The following is an 18,049-nucleotide window of genomic DNA, read 5'->3' on the forward strand; positions in this document are numbered from 1 at the left end:
CTGAAGGAAGAGGAGACCAAGGTGCAGCGTTTAAAGTGTTCATGATTTAATCCAAAAAACCAATCGAACAAAAACAACAAACAGGAGAACGAAAGCGAACAGTTCTGTCAGGCAAACAAAACAGCTAAACAGAAAATAACTACCCACAAAAACCATGTGGGAAACAGCTACCTAAGTATGGTTCTCAATCAGAGACAACAATAGACAGCTGCCTCTGATTGAGAACCACACCTGGCCAAACACAAAGAAATGCAAAACATAGAAAATGAACATAGAATGCCCACCCAAATCACACCCTGATCAAACAAAAGTAGAGACATAAAAAGCTCTCTACGGTCAGGGCGTGACACCCAGACAACATAGATCCACACCAAATAGAACACATCTAACCTAGACAACATAGATCCACACCACATAGAACACATCTAACCCAGACAACATAGATCCACACCAAATAGAACACATCTAACCCAGACAACATAGATCCAAACCACATAGAACACATCTAACCCAGATAACATAGATCAACACCACATAGAACACATCTAACCCAGACAACATAGATCCACACCACAAAGAACACATCTATCCCAGACAACATAGATCCACACCACATAGAACACATCTAACCCAGATAACATAGATCAACACCACAAAGAACACATCTAACCCAGACAACATAGATCCACACCACAAAGAACACATCTAACCCAGACAACATAGATCCACACCACATAGAACACATCTAACCAAGACAACATAGATCCACACCAAATAGTACACATCTAACCCAGACAACATAGATCCACACCACATAGAACACATCTAACCCAGATAACATAGCTCAACACCACATAGAACACATCTAACCCAGACAACATAGATCCACACCACAAAGAACACATCTAACCAAGACATCAGAGATCCACAGTAACCACAAAGAACACATCTAACCCAGAAAACATAGATCCACACCACATAGAACACATCTAACCCAGATATCATAGATATACACTATGCCTTACTTTTTCTCAGAGACTGGGAGCACAGCCGGAGCGATGCTATAGAGACAGAGGCTTATTAGGCCAGTGATAAAGCCAGATTAAAATAAAGGTGGATAAATATGTAGGGAGAGAGAGAGTGGGAGACATATTCAGTAAGAGTGAATAATAGAAAGTTATTCAGGGCACCTGTTTGGTAAGGCTGAGTATGATGGATGGGAGTTTTAGATGCTTGGGAGAGAAGGATTCTAGAACAGTAAAACTTTCCTGCTTTTGTGTCCTCCCTCACTCTTTCACACACAATTCCTACCTCCTTCCTTCTCTCTTCCACTCTCTTCCACTCTCTTCGTCTCTCTTCGTCTCTCTCACTTCATCTCTCTCCCTCTCTTCATCTCCCTTCGTCTCCCTTCGTCTCTCTCCCTCTCTCTCCGTCTCTCTTCTTCTCTCTCCCTCTCTCTCCGTCTCTCTCCCTCTCTCCATCTTCCTTCATCTCTCTTCATCTCCCTCTCTCCCTCTCACCCTCACTCTTTGTCTCTCTTCCTCTCTCTTCATCTCCCTCTCTCCCTCACTCTTCATCTCTCTTCCTCTCTCTTCCTCTCTCTCCCTTTCTCCCTCTCTCTCCGTCTCTCTTCGTCTCTCTTCGTCTCTCTCCCTCTCTCCCTCTTTCTACGTCTCTCTCCGTCTCTATTCCTCTCTCTTCCTCTCTCTTCGTCTCTCTTCCACTCTCCCTCTCTCTTCATCTCTCTTCCTCTCTCTCCCTCTCTCTTCGTCTCTCTCTTCATCTCTCTTCCCCTCTCTTCCCCTCTCTTCCTCTCTCCACAATGTGCAGTGCTAATAGAACACATATCTCCACCTCCCTGTCATTTAGTAACCACATCAACACCATTCCACACAACTAAGAGGCACTTCTGCTACTCATAAAAGAGAGCGATTACATCCAGAAAAGGAAGCAATAGACAGATAGAGTGGAAAAGACTGAGCCAGTGTAAGAGGTAGAGAATGATGTGTATAATAAATGCTGATTTCATCTCCTCTATATAAATGGGTGTGTTAGGGACAGAATGTGATTATGTGGAGGAAGCAGAGGAGGAGGCCTGTATGAGCGATACATAATGTCCCAGAGATAATGATAGGCTGTTGAGATAGATAGGAGAGTAGAGACAGACAGAGGGATGGAACACAGCAGTCACACAGGAAATGAAGTGGACTTGAATTACACTCAACATTACACCCAATATAAGCGACCATATATAGATCCTAAGATATATCCGTCCTTCTTATTATTAGTTAGATACTCTACAGACATTGTCAGAGATATTGACACATGCCTCCACCTCAACCCAATGAACAGTCTCTCTCTCTCTCTCTCTCTCTCTCTCTCTCTCTCTCTCTCTCTCTCTCTCTCTCTCTCTCTCTCTCTCTCTCTCTCTCTCATAAAAAAGAACAGTAAGCATTACAAATACAGAAGTTTCAAAAGAATAAAGACATCACAAATGTCATATTATGTATATATACAGTGTTGTAAGTGTTGAAAATAAATACGCATAAATATGGGTTGTATTTACAATGGTGTTTGTTCTTCACTGGTTGCCCTTTTATTGTGGCAACAGGAGTTCAGTACTGAAGTCACTGTGGAGGAGATTCTGGTCGCCGTAGGAGAGGAGGTAGAATATGAAAATGTTGCTTACACGTCGCAGATTAATAAAGCGTTGGTGGTGTTTTTTAAAGAAAAGCATCTTGTTGATTGGATGGTTGAGAATGGCGTACTTCTTAAAGGTATGTTTATTCAAGTTACGCCACTTTTTTCTCCGTCAACAAGGGTGTCACGACTTCCGCCGAAGTCGGTCCCTCTCCTTGTTCGGGCGGCGTTCGGCGGTCGGCATCGCCGGCCTTCAAGCCATCGCCGATTCACCTTTCATTTTCCATTTGTTTTGTCTTGTCTTCCCACACACCTGGTTCCAATTCCATAATTACATGTTGTGTATTTAACCTTCTGTTTCTCCCATGTCCTTGTCCGGAATTGTTTATTTGTAAGTTATGTGCACGTTATGTCTGGCCTTCTGTTTCCCCCATGTCCTTGTCCGGAATTGTTTATTTGTAAGTTATGTGCACGTTATGTCTGGCGTGCAAAGGGGTTTTGTCCCATTGTATATGTTTCTGTTCACAGTGATTTTTATTATTAAACTGTGCCATTGTAACACAGTCTTTGCTCTCCTGCGCCTGACTTCTCTGCCACCAGTACGCACTCCTTACAAAGGGTAACGATTTAGAATGTACCACCGTTTATTCCCAATGAGCTATTGGAGCGCGAGTTATTGTGGTTTGGTAAGTTTGCCAGTTCAATTAAGATTGTCGTGTGGGTTGCAAACCCCTGGCTTCGAAACAGGTCATGTTGTTTCGGCGACAGGTATTTATGTTTTTGGACTCACCGAAGCAGACTTTGGAGTTATCGTTTAAAGTCAAGTATGACAACAGACTGTATATGGCTTATGCTAGTACGGGTAGACAACAGTATTTTGAGTGTGGGGATGTTGGCCATAAGCGACATGCTTGACCGAAAAGGGAGAAGGCAGAGGGAGGGACGCAGGTGGTCCTCGTAACGCCTGGGCCCACTGATGTAGGGAGAGGTGAGCCGATAATGGTAGAGCAGCCACAAGCACCTGTTGCTGAGGAACAAGTTGTCCGTGTTGAGGGCACGGAGTTGCAACTTGTACCAGAAGGGAATGTTAAGCAGCAGAAAAATATTGTTGTAGGAGGTAAGGACGTATCTGGAGAGCCATTTCCTCAGACTGGGGGGGAGATGCCCAGTATGAGTGATGGGGTACAGGAGGGGGTTAATGCGGAGCTTGTCTCCCAGGTAGCGGAGGAGATGCCTGGTACGAGTAATTGGGTACAGGAGGGGGTTCAGGTGGGGCTAGTCTCCCAGGTAGTGGAGGAGATTCTCCCGAGTGGCGCACTGGTCATAGACACTGCATCCCAGTGCAAGAGGTGTCACTGCAGTACCTGGTTCAAAACCAGGCTCCATCACATCCGGCTGTGATTGGGAGTCCCATAGACCGGTGCACAGGAGGAGATGCCTGGTACGAGTAATTGGGTACAGGAGGGGGTTCAGGTGGGGCAAGTCTCCCAGGTAGTGGAGGAGATGCCTTGTCAAGATTCCTAATGAAGGTGGCTCCCCTTCCTGTTCGGGTGGCGCTCGGCGGTCGTCGTCACCGGCCTTCTAGCTGCCACTGATCCTTTTTTCCCCTTTTCTGTTTATTGGTTTCACCTGTTTTGTGTTTGGTTAATTAGTTGGGCTATATTACCCAGCAGGCCCGCATGCTAGTTGTGCGGGATTGTTTGTGTAACTAGGGTGCATGTTTGAGGTATACGTGTTTCGTGTTTTGTGGGTTTTGCCGGACTGTTGCAGTCCCCGGTTTTGGGGCATTTGTTTTCTGTGCGCCCTGTGTTTTGTGGGGTGGCTTATGCTCGCCGTTTTAGCACTACCACTGAACTCTCTGCTTCCTGCGCCTGACTTCGCACCCACTACACCCAGAGCGTTACATGCCTGGTACGAGTGATGGGGTGCAAGTGGGGAGTGCTCAGCATGTGGCAGAGAGGAGTCAGGGGTCTGTGGCCTCAGTTGAGGAGGATCAGGAGAAGGATATGGATATGGATATGGATATCTCTCTCTGGTGACAACTCAATTTACAATCTAGAGGAGGTAAATGGGGTCCTGGATCAGACTTTTGGGAAATCTGTCAAATAGGCAGATTTTTTAAATGTTGATAAGTTTGTGAGGTCAGCTGTGATGTTACAGAAGACGGTGGGGTTAGATCAGTTGAGTGAGAATAAGAGTTTTTGCTTGAGCAAAAGGTGGTGGGAAACGTGGTCAGGTTAAGAGAAAATTACAACAATGTTGATGATCATGCCTCATAGGGTGTTCTTTTCTCTTTGTCTGGTTTCTCTGTGGTTTCTTCTGCTTTTCCTTTCTCTTTTCTATATGGAGGTACTAAGGGTAGGTTATCTCAATATTAATGGTGGAAGGGACAGGAATAAGAGGGCTTGGGTATTAGAAGTAATAAAATAGAAAAGGCTTGATACAGTTTTTCTACAGGAGACACATAGTGATGAGGCTAATGAGGTTGACTGGGGTACGTGGTGGGAGGGGCAGCATATACTCAGTCATGGTACTAATTTCAGTGCTGGGGTGGCAATTTTGTTTTCCTCAGGCTTAGGGGTGACTGTGGTATCTAAACTCAGCAAAAAAAGAAATGTCCCTTTTTCAGGACCCTGTCTTTCAAAGACTATTTCTAAAAATCCAAATAACTTCACAGATCTTCATTGTAAAGGGTTTAAACACTGTTTTCCATGCTTGTTCAATGAACCATAAAGAATTAATGAACATGCACCTGTGGAACGCTCGTTAAGACACTAACAGCTTACGGTTAGTGTGGGCTGTTTGGGCTTGGGCTGTAGGCAATTCATTCACAGTTATGAAAACTTAGGACACTAAAGAGGCCTTTATACTGACTGCTCATCTGTGTGAATGTGCCTTAAGCATGCTACAAGGAGACATGAGGACTGCAGATGTGGCCAGGTCAATAAATTGCAAAGTCTGTACTGTGAGACGCCTAAGACAGTGCTACAGGGAGACAGGACGGACAGCTGATTGTCCTCGCAGTGGCAGACCACGTGTAACAACACCTGCACAGGATCGGTACATCTGAACATCACACCTGCGGGACAGGTACAGGATGGCAAAAACAACTGCCCGAGTTACACCAGGAATGTACAATCCCTCCATCAGTGTTCAGACTGCCCGCAATAGACTGAGAGAGGCTGGACTGAGGGCTTGTAGGCCTGTTGTAAGGCAGGTCCTCACCAGATATCACTGGCGACAACGTCGCCTATGGGCACAAACCCACCGTCGCTGGACCAGACAGGACTGGCAAAAAGTGCTCTTCACTGATGAGTCGTGGTTTTGTCTCACCAGGGGTAATGGTCGGATTCGCATTTATCGTCGAAGGAATGAGCGTTACTGTACTCTGGAGCGGGATTGATTTGGAGATGGAGGGTCCGTCATGGTCCGGGGCGATGTGTCACAGCATCATCGGACTGAGCTTGTTGTCATTGCAGGCAATCTCAACACTGTGCTTTACAGGGAATACATCCTCCTCCCTCATGTGGTACCCTTCCTGCAGGCTCACCCTGACATGACCCTCCAGCATGACAATGCCACCAGCCATACTGCTCGTTCTGTGTGTGATTTCCTGCAAGACAGGAATGTCAGTGTTCTGCCATGGCCAGCGAAGAGCCTGGATCTCAATCCTATTGAGCACGTCTGGGACCTGCTGGATTGGAGGGTGAGGGCTAGGGCCATTCCCCCCAGAAATATCCAGGAACTTGCAGGTGCCTTGGTGGAAGAGTGGGGTAACATCTCACAGAAAGAACAGGCAAATCTGGTGCAGTCCACGGGGAGGAGATGCATTGACTCCATTCAATGAGTCTGTTAAACAGGCTTGGAGAGTTTTCAACATGTCCCGTAAGGCCGGCACACCACTAGGGATGTGGCTTTTTGAAGAGCCTCTTTTTTACAACACTGCCATCCAGTCCCTTGCTGTGGGTTCAGCCAGCCTGCATTCATGCCTGTTAGGTGTGGGGTGCACTAAGCTGGGTCATCTGATGCGGAGTAGGAGCAGATCGTTGGAGGAGCTGGGAGAAAGAGCGGGGATCTGATCTTCTCGCCTACTGAGGAAGGTCGTAGATGAGGTCTGTAATAACCTGCCAGTACTTCATCGGCAGTATGTGACTGATAGTTCCAATTCTGATCGGTGGACGGAGAGTCTGGATTATGTGTTCCCTGCGCTGAATGTTAGTGCTGAGGCGGGGGCATTAGAGGAGGACGTGGGGATGCTGCTTTCCTTCCATACCCCGGACCTGGGGGAGTTCAAGGCGGTGGGAAAGAAGGCCATGAAAGAAGGCCATGTACAAAATCTGGGTAAAAGTGTCCTGTGCGTCTTCCCTGGAAGGGGTAAAACCGACGAGGTGTTTGGTCCAGGTGTCTCCCCAAAAGGCTGTTGGTGGTCTTTATACAAACTGCCTATTGAAAAGAGGACAGCTGATCTCCAATGGAGGATAGTACATGGAGCCATAGCCACCAATATGCATCTGGTACATCTGGATCCTACTGTTGGGGAAGGGAGTCCATTCTGTGCTGAGTGAAACTCTGGCACATCTGTTCTTACAGTGTCCCAGGTTGGTCGGGATGATTGACCTGATCACTAGCTGGTTCTCAGCTCTGGGAGAGGTTCTCTCTTCCCAACAGTTTATATTTGGGCTAAAGTACAGGTTAACACTACCTGTTAACACTACCAGTTAACACTACCAGTTAACACTACCTGTTAACACTACCTGTTAACACGACCAGTTAACACTACCTGTTAATACTACCTGTTAACACTACCAGTTAACACTACCAGTTAACACTACCAGTTAATTAACACTACTTGTTAATACTACCTGTTAACACTACCAGTTAACACTACCAGTTAACACTACCTGTTAACACTACCAGTTAACACTACCAGTTAACACTACCAGTTAACACTACCAGTTAATTAACACTACCTGTTAATACTACCTGTTAACACTACCAGTTAATACTACCTGTTAACACTACTAGTTAACACTACCAGTTAACACTACCTGTTAACACAACCTGTTAACACTACCAGTTAACACTACCAGTTAACACTACCAGTTAACAATACCAGTTAATTAACACTACCTGTTAACACTACCTGTTAACACTACCTGTTAATACTACCTGTTAACACTACCTGATAACACTACCAGTTAACACTACCAGCTAACACTACCAGCTAACACTACCAGCTAACACTACCAGTTAACACTACCAGTTAACACTACCTGTTAACACTACCTGTTAACACTACCAGTTAACACTACCAGTTAACACTACCTGTTAACACTACCTGTTAATACTACCTGTTGATACTACCTGTTAACACTATCAGTTAACAGTACCAGTTAACACTACCAGTTAACACTACCAGTTAATTAACACTACCTGTTAATACTACCTGTTAACACTACCAGTTAACACTACCTGTTAACACTACCAGTTAACACTACCAGTTAACACTACCTGTTAACACTACCTGTTAACACTACCAGTTAACACTACCTGTTAATACTACCAGTTAACACTACCAGTTAACACTACCAGTTAACACTACCAGTTAATTAACACTACCTGTTAATACTACCTGTTAACACTACCAGTTAACACTACCAGTTAACACTACCAGTTAACACTACCTGTTAACACTACCAGTTAACACTACCAGTTAACACTACCAGTTAACACTACCAGTTAATTAACACTACCTGTTAATACTACCTGTTAACACTACCAGTTAATACTACCTGTTAACACTACCAGTTAACACTACCAGTTAACACTACCAGTTAATTAACACTACCTGTTAATACTACCTGTTAACACTACCAGTTAACACTACCAGTTAATTAACACTACCTGTTAATACTACCAGTTAACACTACCAGTTAACACTACCTGTTAACACTACCAGTTAACACTACCAGTTAACACTACCTGTTAACACTACCTGTTAACACTACCAGTTAACACTACCTGTTAATACTACCTGTTAACACTACCAGTTAACACTACCAGTTAATTAACACTACCTGTTAATACTACCTGTTAACACTACCAGTTAACACCACCAGTTAACACTACCTGTTAACACTACCAGTTAACACTACCAGTTAATTAACACTACCTGTTAATACTACCTGTTAACACTACCAGTTAATACTACCTGTTAACACTACCAGTTAACACTACCAGTTAACACTACCAGTTAACACTACCAGTTAATTAACACTACCTGTTAATACTACCTGTTAACACTACTAGTTAACACTACCAGTGCTACAATACAGCGGGTAAACGCAAGCATTTCCCATGACTGTGCCTCAAAACCAAATGTTTTTCTGGCCCACCACTCCACCCTGGACTTGAACAGCCTCTATGACCAGGTCCACCTCTACAAGGCAGCAGTGCCCACCTTTGCCCGGACTCTAAAGGACATCGCTCTCAAACGCAGCCCCAACACTTCACACAGGAGCAACAGATCAATAGACACCCCACCCAGACCAGCGAGACACCCTCCAAGACCTTCAGGACCCCCCCCTGGACCTACACATAGAGGACCCACGCCAAGAGGACTTACATCCAGACCACAGCACCCCCAGACACACCCCCACCCCAACCAATCAACACCCCCCCACATCAACCATGCCCACACCCAATTTAGGCCCCCTCAGATCAGACCTATGCCACTCCTGCCCACCCCATGCACCCCACCCCCGCAAAGAGGGCATCAACATGGAAGTCACACATACGCCCAGGTAGTGAGCGGGCAAACAGGCCCAACCCCCACTCTTACACTCGCCCAAGCCAACGGCATGTACCAGATGCTCAGCAGGCTCTGCTCACACTTACTGGCCTGAGGCCAAACCACACGGCCAACAACATTGGACACTTTATGGAACAAAAAGCCTTCACTATATCATCCTGGAATATCCAAGGCCTGAGGTCATCTGCCTTTGGCCTAAAGAGCAGGAACCCGGACTTCACCAAAGAAATCGGTAATGCAGACATTGTCATCCTGCAAGAAACCTGGTACAGAGGAGACGGACCCACTGGTTGCCCTCTAGGTTACAGAGAGCTGGTAGTCCCATCCACCAAACTACCAGGTGTGAAACAGGGAAGGGACTCAGGGGGAATGCTAATTTGGTATAGAGCAGACCTAACTCACTCCATTAAATTAATCAAAACAGGAACATTTTACATTTGGCTAGAAATTCAAAAGGAAATGATCTTAACAGAGAAAAATGTCCTCCTGTGTGCTACCTATATCCCCCCACTAGAATCCCCATACTTTAATGAAGACAGCTTCTCCATCCTGAAGGAGGAAATCAATCATTTCCAGGCCCAGGGACATGTATTAGTCTGTGGCGACCTAAATGCCAGAACTGGACAAGAACCTGACACCCTCAGCACACAGGGGGACAAACACCTGCCTGCAGGTGACAGCATTCCCTCCCCCATATGCCCCCCTAGGCACAACTATGACAACATAACCAACAAAAACGGGTCACAACTCCTGCAGCTCTGTCGCACGCTGGGTATGTACATAGTCAATGGTAGGCTTCGAGGGGACTCCTATGGTAGGTTCACCTATAGCTCATCTCTTGGCAGTAGCACTGTAGACTACTTTATCACTGACCTCAACCCAGAGTCTCTCAGAGCGTTCACAGTCAGCCCACTGACACCCCTATCAGACCACAGCAAAATCACAGTCTACTTGAACAGAGCAATGTCAATCACTGAGTAACATTAAGAAATGCTATAGATGGAAGGAATGCAGTTTGGAAACCTACCAAAAAACAATTAGACAACAGCAAATTCAATCCCTTTTAGACAACTTCCTGGGTAAAATGTTCCACTGCAATAGTGAACGTGTAAACTTGGCAGTAGAAAATCTTAACAGTATATTTGACCTCTCAGCTTCCCTATCAAATCTAAAAATCTCAAATAGAAAACCGAAGAAAATGAACAACAATGACAAATGGTTTGATGAAGAATGCAAAAATCTAAGAAATAAATTGAGAAACCTGTCCAACCAAAAACATAGAGACCCGGAAAAGCTGAGTCTACGCCTTCACTATGGTGAATCACTAAAACAATACAGAAATACACTACGGAAAAAGAAGGAACAGCACGTCAGAAATCAGCTCAATGTAATTGAAGAATCCATAGACTCTAACCACTTCTGGGAAAATTGGAAAACACTAAACAAACAACAACACGAAGAATTATCTATCCAAAATGGAGATGTATGGGTAAACCACTTCTCCAATCTTTTTGGCTCTATAACAAAGAATAAAGAGCAAAAACATATACATGATCAAATACAAATCCTAGAATCAACTATTAAAGACTACCAGAACCCACTGGATTCTCCAATTACCTTGAACGAGTTACAGGACAAAATAAAAACCCTCCAACCCAAAAAGGCCTGTGGTGTTGATGGTATCCTTAATGAAATGATCAAATATACAGACAACAAATTCCAATTGGCTATACTAAAACTCTTTAACATCGTCCTTAGCTCTGGCATCTTCCCCAATATTTGGAACCAAGGACTGATCACCCCAATCCACAAAAGTGGAGACAAATTTGACCCCAATAACTACCATGGAATATGCGTCAACAGTAACCTTGGCAAAATACTCTGCATTATCAATAACAGCAGACTCGTACATTTCCTCAATGAAAACAATGTACTGAGCAAATGTAAAATTGGCTTTTTACCAAATTACCGTACAACAGACCATGTATTCACCCTACACACCCTAATTGACAACCAAACAAACCAAAACAAAGGCAAAGTCTTCTCATGCTTTGTTGACTTCAAAAAAGCCTTCGACTCAATTTGGCATGAGGGTCTGCTATACAAATTTATGGAAAGTGGTGTTGGGGGAAAAACATACGACATTATAAAATCCATGTACACAAACAACAAGTGTGCGGTTAAAATTGGCAAAAAACACACACATTTCTTCACACAGGGTCGTGGGGTGAGACAGGGATGCAGCTTAAGCCCCATCCTCTTCAACATATATATCAACGAATTGGCGAGGGCATTAGAACAGTCTGCAGCACCTGGCCTCACCCTACTAGAATCCGAAGTCAAATGTCTACTGTTTGCTGATGATCTGGTGCTTCTGTCACCAACCAAGGACGGCCTACAGCAGCACCTAGATCTTCTGCACAGATTCTGTCAGACCTGGGCCCTGACAGTAAATCTCAGTAAGACCAAAATAATGGTGTTCCAAAAAAGGTCCAGTCGCCAGGACCACAAATTCCATCTAGACACCGTTGCCCTAGAGCACACAAAAAACTATACATACCTTGGCCTAAACATCAGCACCACAGGTAACTTCCACAAAGCTGTGAACGATCTGAGAGACAAGGCAAGAAGGGCATTCTATGCCATCAAAAGGAACATAAATTTCAACATACCAATTAGGATCTGGCTAAAAATACTTGAATCAGTCATAGAGCCTATTGCCCTTTATGGTTGTGAGGTCTGGGGTCCGCTCACCAACCAAGATTTCACAAAATGGGACAAACACCAAATTGAGACTCTGCATGCAGAATTCTGCAAAAATATCCTCCGTGTACAACGTAGAACACCAAATAATGCATGCAGAGCAGAATTAGGCCGATACCCACTAATTATCAAAATCCAGAAAAGAGCCGTTAACCTTTTGTCAATAGGGGGAGCTGTTAGCATTATTTTTTTTTTTACATTTCCAAATTAAACTGCCTCGTACTCAATTCTTGATCGTACAATATGCATATTATTGTTATTATTGGATAGAAAACAGTCTATAGTTTCTATAGGAGTTGAAATTTTGTCTCTGAGTGGTACAGAACAATTTCTACAGCACTTTTCATGACAGGGTTCAGATTTCAGAAATTTTTACCTCTGATCTGGGGTCTGTTTATAAGGCCACAGTGAATGCTATGAAGAAACCGACACTACCTACGTCTTCCTCTGGGTGTCTGTACGTCATCACGTTTTCAATGAAGTCTATGGGACGTTCACAGCCATTATAAATGACAAAAATGTACAGAGACCCCTCTTTCTCAACGTGCGCCTCAAGCGTGAAGGCCATCGGACCTGCCTCGTTCCAAATCGTTTTCTAACCAGCAGTATTTCTCCGGTCATGTTTTCAGTCGTTATAGTTGTTAAAAACATCATAATGTAGTGAATTTTAACCGTTTTATATCAATTTATATCCGTTTAGTGCGATTTTGAGGAATTTCTTTGTCGTGCACTCTGAAAGTTTGGACACGCTTTAGGGTGTCGGTCGTTGGTGATGGACATTTCGAAGGACAGAGGACATCTATCGACCAAAAGACGTTTATAACATAGAAAGGATACATTGCCCAAGAATATGATGGAAGATCAGCTCAAAGTAAGCAATATTTAATATGATAAACCGTGTTTCTGTCGAAATATTTTAAACGCATACATCGCCATTTTGTTTGGTATAGCTTCACTTGGCCAACCCTGTATTGAAAAGTAAGGATAATTTTAAAAATGTAAATCAGCGGTTGCATTAAGAACTAATTTGTCTTTCGATTCCTGTCAACCCTGTATTTTTTAGTCAAGTATATGATTAGCTTTTAATTAAACTAGATCACTCTGATAGATGACGTCAGACATATTGAGGCTTGATTTCCTAGTATTTTCATTGTGTAACCACGGTTTTGTATGGCTAAATATGCACCTTTTCGAACAAACTGTATATGTATGTTGTAAAATGATGTTACAGGAGTGTCATCGGAAGAATTCTGAGAAGGTTAGTGAAAAAATTAATATCTTTTGGCGGTGATTACGTTATAGCGCTCTTTGCCTGGAATCGATGCTCTGGTAACGTTTTCACATGTGGTATGCTAACTTATCGATTTATTGTGTTTTCGCTGTAAAACGCTTAGAAAATCTGAAATATTGTCTGGAATCACAAGATCTGGGTCTTTCCATTGCTATGCTTTGTCTATTCTTATGAAATGTTTTATGATGAGTAAATTGGTCATACACGTTGCTCTATCTAGTAATTCTAGTGGATTTGTGATGGTCGGTGCAATTGTAAACTGTGATTTCTACCTGAAATATGCACTTTTTTCTAACAAAAACTATCCTATACCATGAATATGTTATCAGACTGTCATCTGATGGTTTTTTTTATAGGTTATTGGCTATCAATATCTTAGTTGAGCCGAATTGGTGATAGCACCTGAAGGAGTAAGAAACTGATGGAGTTAGAATAGTGGTGTATTTTGCTAACGTGTTTAGCTAATAGATTTACATATTTTGTCTTCCCTGTAAAACATTTTAAAAATCTGAAATGGTGGCTTTATTCACAAGATCTGTATCTTTCATCTGGTGTCTTGGACTTGTGATTTAATGATATTTAGATGCTACTATCTACTTCTGAAGCTATGCTATCTATGCTAATCAGTGTGTGGGGGGTGGGGGGTGCTCCCGGATCCGGGTTTCTGAGGCAGTAAAAGTTAAATTCTACAACCACCTAAAAGGAAGCGATTCCCAAACCTTCCATAACAAAGCCATCACCTACAGAGAGATGAACCTGGAGAAGAGTCCCCTAAGCAAGCTGGTCCTAGGGCTCTGTTCACAAACACAAACACACCCCACAGAGCCCCAGGACAACAGCACAATTAGACCCAACCAAATCATGAGAAAAAAAAAAGATAATTACTTGACACATTGGAAAGAATTAACAAAAAAACAGAGCAAACTAGAATGCTATTTGGCCCTAAACAGAGAGTACACAGTGGCAGAATACCTGACCACTGTGACTGACCCAAACTTAAGGAAAGCTTTGACTATGTACAGACTCAGTGAGCATAGCCTTGCTATTGAGAAAGGCCGCCGTAGGCAGACATGGCTCTCAAGAGAAGACAGGCTATGTGCCCACTGCCCACAAAATGAGGTGGAAACTGAGCTGCACTTCCTAACCTCCTGCCCAATGTATGACCATATTAGAGACACATATTTCCCTCAGATTACACAGATCCACAAAGAATTCGAAAACAAATCCAATTTTGATAAACTCCCATATCTACTGGGTGAAATTCCACAGTGTGCCATCACAGCAGCAAGATTTGTGACCTGTTGCCACAAGAAAAGGGCAACCAGTGAAGAACAAACACCATTGTAAATACAACCCATATTTATGTTTATTTATTTTAACTTGTGTGCTTTAACCATTTGTACATTGTTACAACACTGTATATATATAATATGACATTTGTAATGTCTTTATTGTTTTGAAACTTCTGTATGTGTAATGTTTACTGTTAATTTTTATTGTTTATTTCACTTTTGTATATTATCTACCTCACTTGCTTTGGCAATGTTAACACATGTTTCCCATGCCAATAAAGCCCCTTGAATTGAATTGAATTGAATTGAATTGAGAGAGAGAGAGAGAGAGAGAGAGAGAGAGAGAGAGAGAGAGAGAGAGAGAGAGAGAGAGAGAGAGAGAGAGGGAGAGAGGGAGAGAGAGAGAGAGAGAGAGAGAGAGAGAGAGAGAGAGAGAGAGAGAGAGAGAGAGAAAATGATGGTTGATAATTTAGGAGAAGGCATGGACTCTCTGCTTCAATCTGTCTAAACAGTTTAGCTACTTAACTGACTCAAATGAGATGTTGATTCAGTGTTGCCTTGATTTTACAGCTCTCTGAAATGGTTACCTCCAAAGTTCTGTCAATGAAGTAATCTATTCTCTTGGAGTTTGAGTAGTTTTTAGCCTATAAACATGTAATTCAGTAGGGAAAGTATGTTTTATCTACCCTCCAATCCCAGAATGTGTAATCTTTCCTTTAAAAACTCTTGCCACAGTCAGATTTGGGGTCAATTCCATTTCAATTCCAGTCAATTCAAGACTTACATGCAAATTAAAATTACAATTCACAGAACTGGGCACAAAGGAGCAGGAAATAGACACAAGAAGAGTAACTAGATGACTCCAGAGAGATGTGGAGAGAGAGGCTGCCTTGTCTAACTGTGATCTGTTCCGGAATGTTACAGAACTTCTTCAGACGGTGACTCACAAGAGGTCAACCTCGGTCACAAGGTCATGCTCTGACCCCCTGTCCTTCCTCCAATCACAGCCAGTGATCTGTCCTCAAATTACCCAGCAGCCCCCGCACTCTGCCTCTCACCGACCCGGCCTCAGCTGCACGTCTATTTTGTGCAAACAGAGAGCTGCGTTCAGGGTCTGGAGACTGACAGTTAGGGTGACCTGGCCGACCTTGAGACAGACTCACCTCCTCTGGCGAGAGGGAGCTGCTGCTGTCACACACCCACATACTGTACATGGACACACACACACGTCAGCCCGCTAGGCTTGGCCAAGAGTCAGTGTCTCCAGACAAACATATCCTCACCGCCATCTCCTGTTCATCCCCAGAGGAAACACACACACACACACACACACACACACACACACACACACACACACACACACACACACACACACACACACACACACACACACACACACACACACACACACACACACACACACACACACACACACACACACACACACACACACACACACACACACACACACACACACACACACACACACACAGACTTGTGAAGGAAATCTTTTCTATATATAGATGGTCTTCATATGTCTAGGTCTAAAACGGTCTCAACTGCTCTGTGTATCGAGGCTGTTAGAGAGGTTCTGGTATGAAGGACTTTAGGTGCTGTGGTCAGTTCAGGCCATCTGAACATCACATCATGTTTCATAGACGGCACACTCGTAAGGACAAGTTGTCCCTCTTTAGTGGTACAGTCCATTACAAATTAATATCATGGATGGACACAGCCTACTGTATAGCCTACCTGATCCAGTTTCCAGTGGAACTCTGCAGGTCTGAAGGTGTCCACCTGGATGAAGTCTCTCCGGAGCAGGAAGACCAGACGACAGTTATGGACGTAAAGGGAGTAGTGGTGTCTGTTCATCTCTGAAGAGGGGATGAGGAAAGAGAAGCGCACGTCAATGTAACACAGCTTCCCTTAAATTACCACAACCTTTGATTTAACATAAACCCATTCTTGGCAGTAGACCACACCCCTTATCGATAGGTCACACCTACCACCATTAGAACACATCCATTCAATGTTCCCGCCCCTCTCCACACAGCCCTACCCACTTTACTTCTCTCCCAGCCACACCTCTCTCTTCCCTCCCAACTTCCTTCCCCTCTTCCAACCTGTTTTATCAGAGTTGCAGAGCAGGGTCTCTTTCTCCGCCCTCAGTCCAGGATTGGGTCCATGCTTCATCCACGTGGCGACGGTGAACTGATCAGTCAGGTTCTGTGGTACCACCTGGTCCGGAATCTTCGCCGCTTGCCGCCCGTCAAACCGGAAGATGAGGTCGCTGTCTCGCTCACTGTCCGTCACCAGGGACGCCGTCCAATTGGTGGAGGCGCTGGGGGCGGGGAGAAGGTCTGTGCTGCCCGACGAGGCCCCTGGGTAATTGTTGCCACGGGAACAGATAGGGAAGCCCAACAGCAAAGAAATAGAAATCAACACAGATATACAGATGGTTCAGACTGACCTTGGCTATGATCACTTGTGAATATGCCAAACGCCCAGGCTTAATGTATAAATCGATGTTCAGAGATTGAGAGTGGATGTGAGTATTGATTTGTGACAAATTAAACAGACTTTCAGAGGTAGGAGTGGATGAAAGACATCATAAGAAATGGCCATGCCATGCCTACAGTACATACTGCTTTATCTTCCACCATGGACACTAAGAAACCTACAGAACACCATAGTAAAGCAAAGAAAGAAGGGATGGCTGCAATTCATTTCATGTTCTGTGTTTTTAACGAGTGATAATTCCCCACACAGCCAATCAGACAAGCTATCACAGAGAAGGAGAGACTGTTTTTTGATCCTTTCACAGGAAAATAAAAACCGATCAGTCAGAACTCCCGTTAAATCAATTTATCCTCTCTCTCTCTCTCTCTCTCTCTCTCTCTCTCTCTCTCTCTCTCTCTCTCTCTCTCTCTCTCTCTCTCTCTCTCTCTCTCTCTCTCTCTCTCTCTCTCTCTCTCTCTCTCTCTCTCTCTCTCTCTCTCTCTCTCTCTCTCTCTCTCTCTCTCTCTCTCTCTCTCTCTCTCTCTCTCACACACACACACACACACACACACACACACACACACACACACACACACACACAGTGATGGTCTGCTATATCTCTCCATCCAGACAGACAATTGAAACATGCATCTGTTCATTTTATACTAATAACAGGACATTAGAGTATTAATTCATGTTTTTTTCCCCCCTGCCTGTCTTTAAAGTCTGTTTCTCCACGACTGCTGTTCATGG

The 18,049-nt window shown here is 43.9% G+C and overlaps 1 protein-coding gene across 1 annotated transcript in view; it reads right to left on the reverse strand.

Moving 5' to 3' along the window:
• LOC139549429 (calsyntenin-2-like) overlaps positions 1-18,049 on the reverse strand; it is a 668,250-nt gene that overhangs the window by 83,908 nt on the left and 566,293 nt on the right. Inside the window, exons 7-8 of the mRNA XM_071359924.1 lie at positions 16,921-17,178; positions 16,550-16,671 (exon numbers count right to left, since the gene is read on the reverse strand). Of these exons, the coding sequence (XP_071216025.1) occupies positions 16,550-16,671; positions 16,921-17,178 (380 nt within the window). The remainder of the gene's footprint in view (positions 1-16,549; positions 16,672-16,920; positions 17,179-18,049) is intronic.

Source organism: Salvelinus alpinus, chromosome 22, assembly GCF_045679555.1.
Source record: "Salvelinus alpinus chromosome 22, SLU_Salpinus.1, whole genome shotgun sequence".
NCBI lineage: Eukaryota > Metazoa > Chordata > Actinopteri > Salmoniformes > Salmonidae > Salvelinus > Salvelinus alpinus.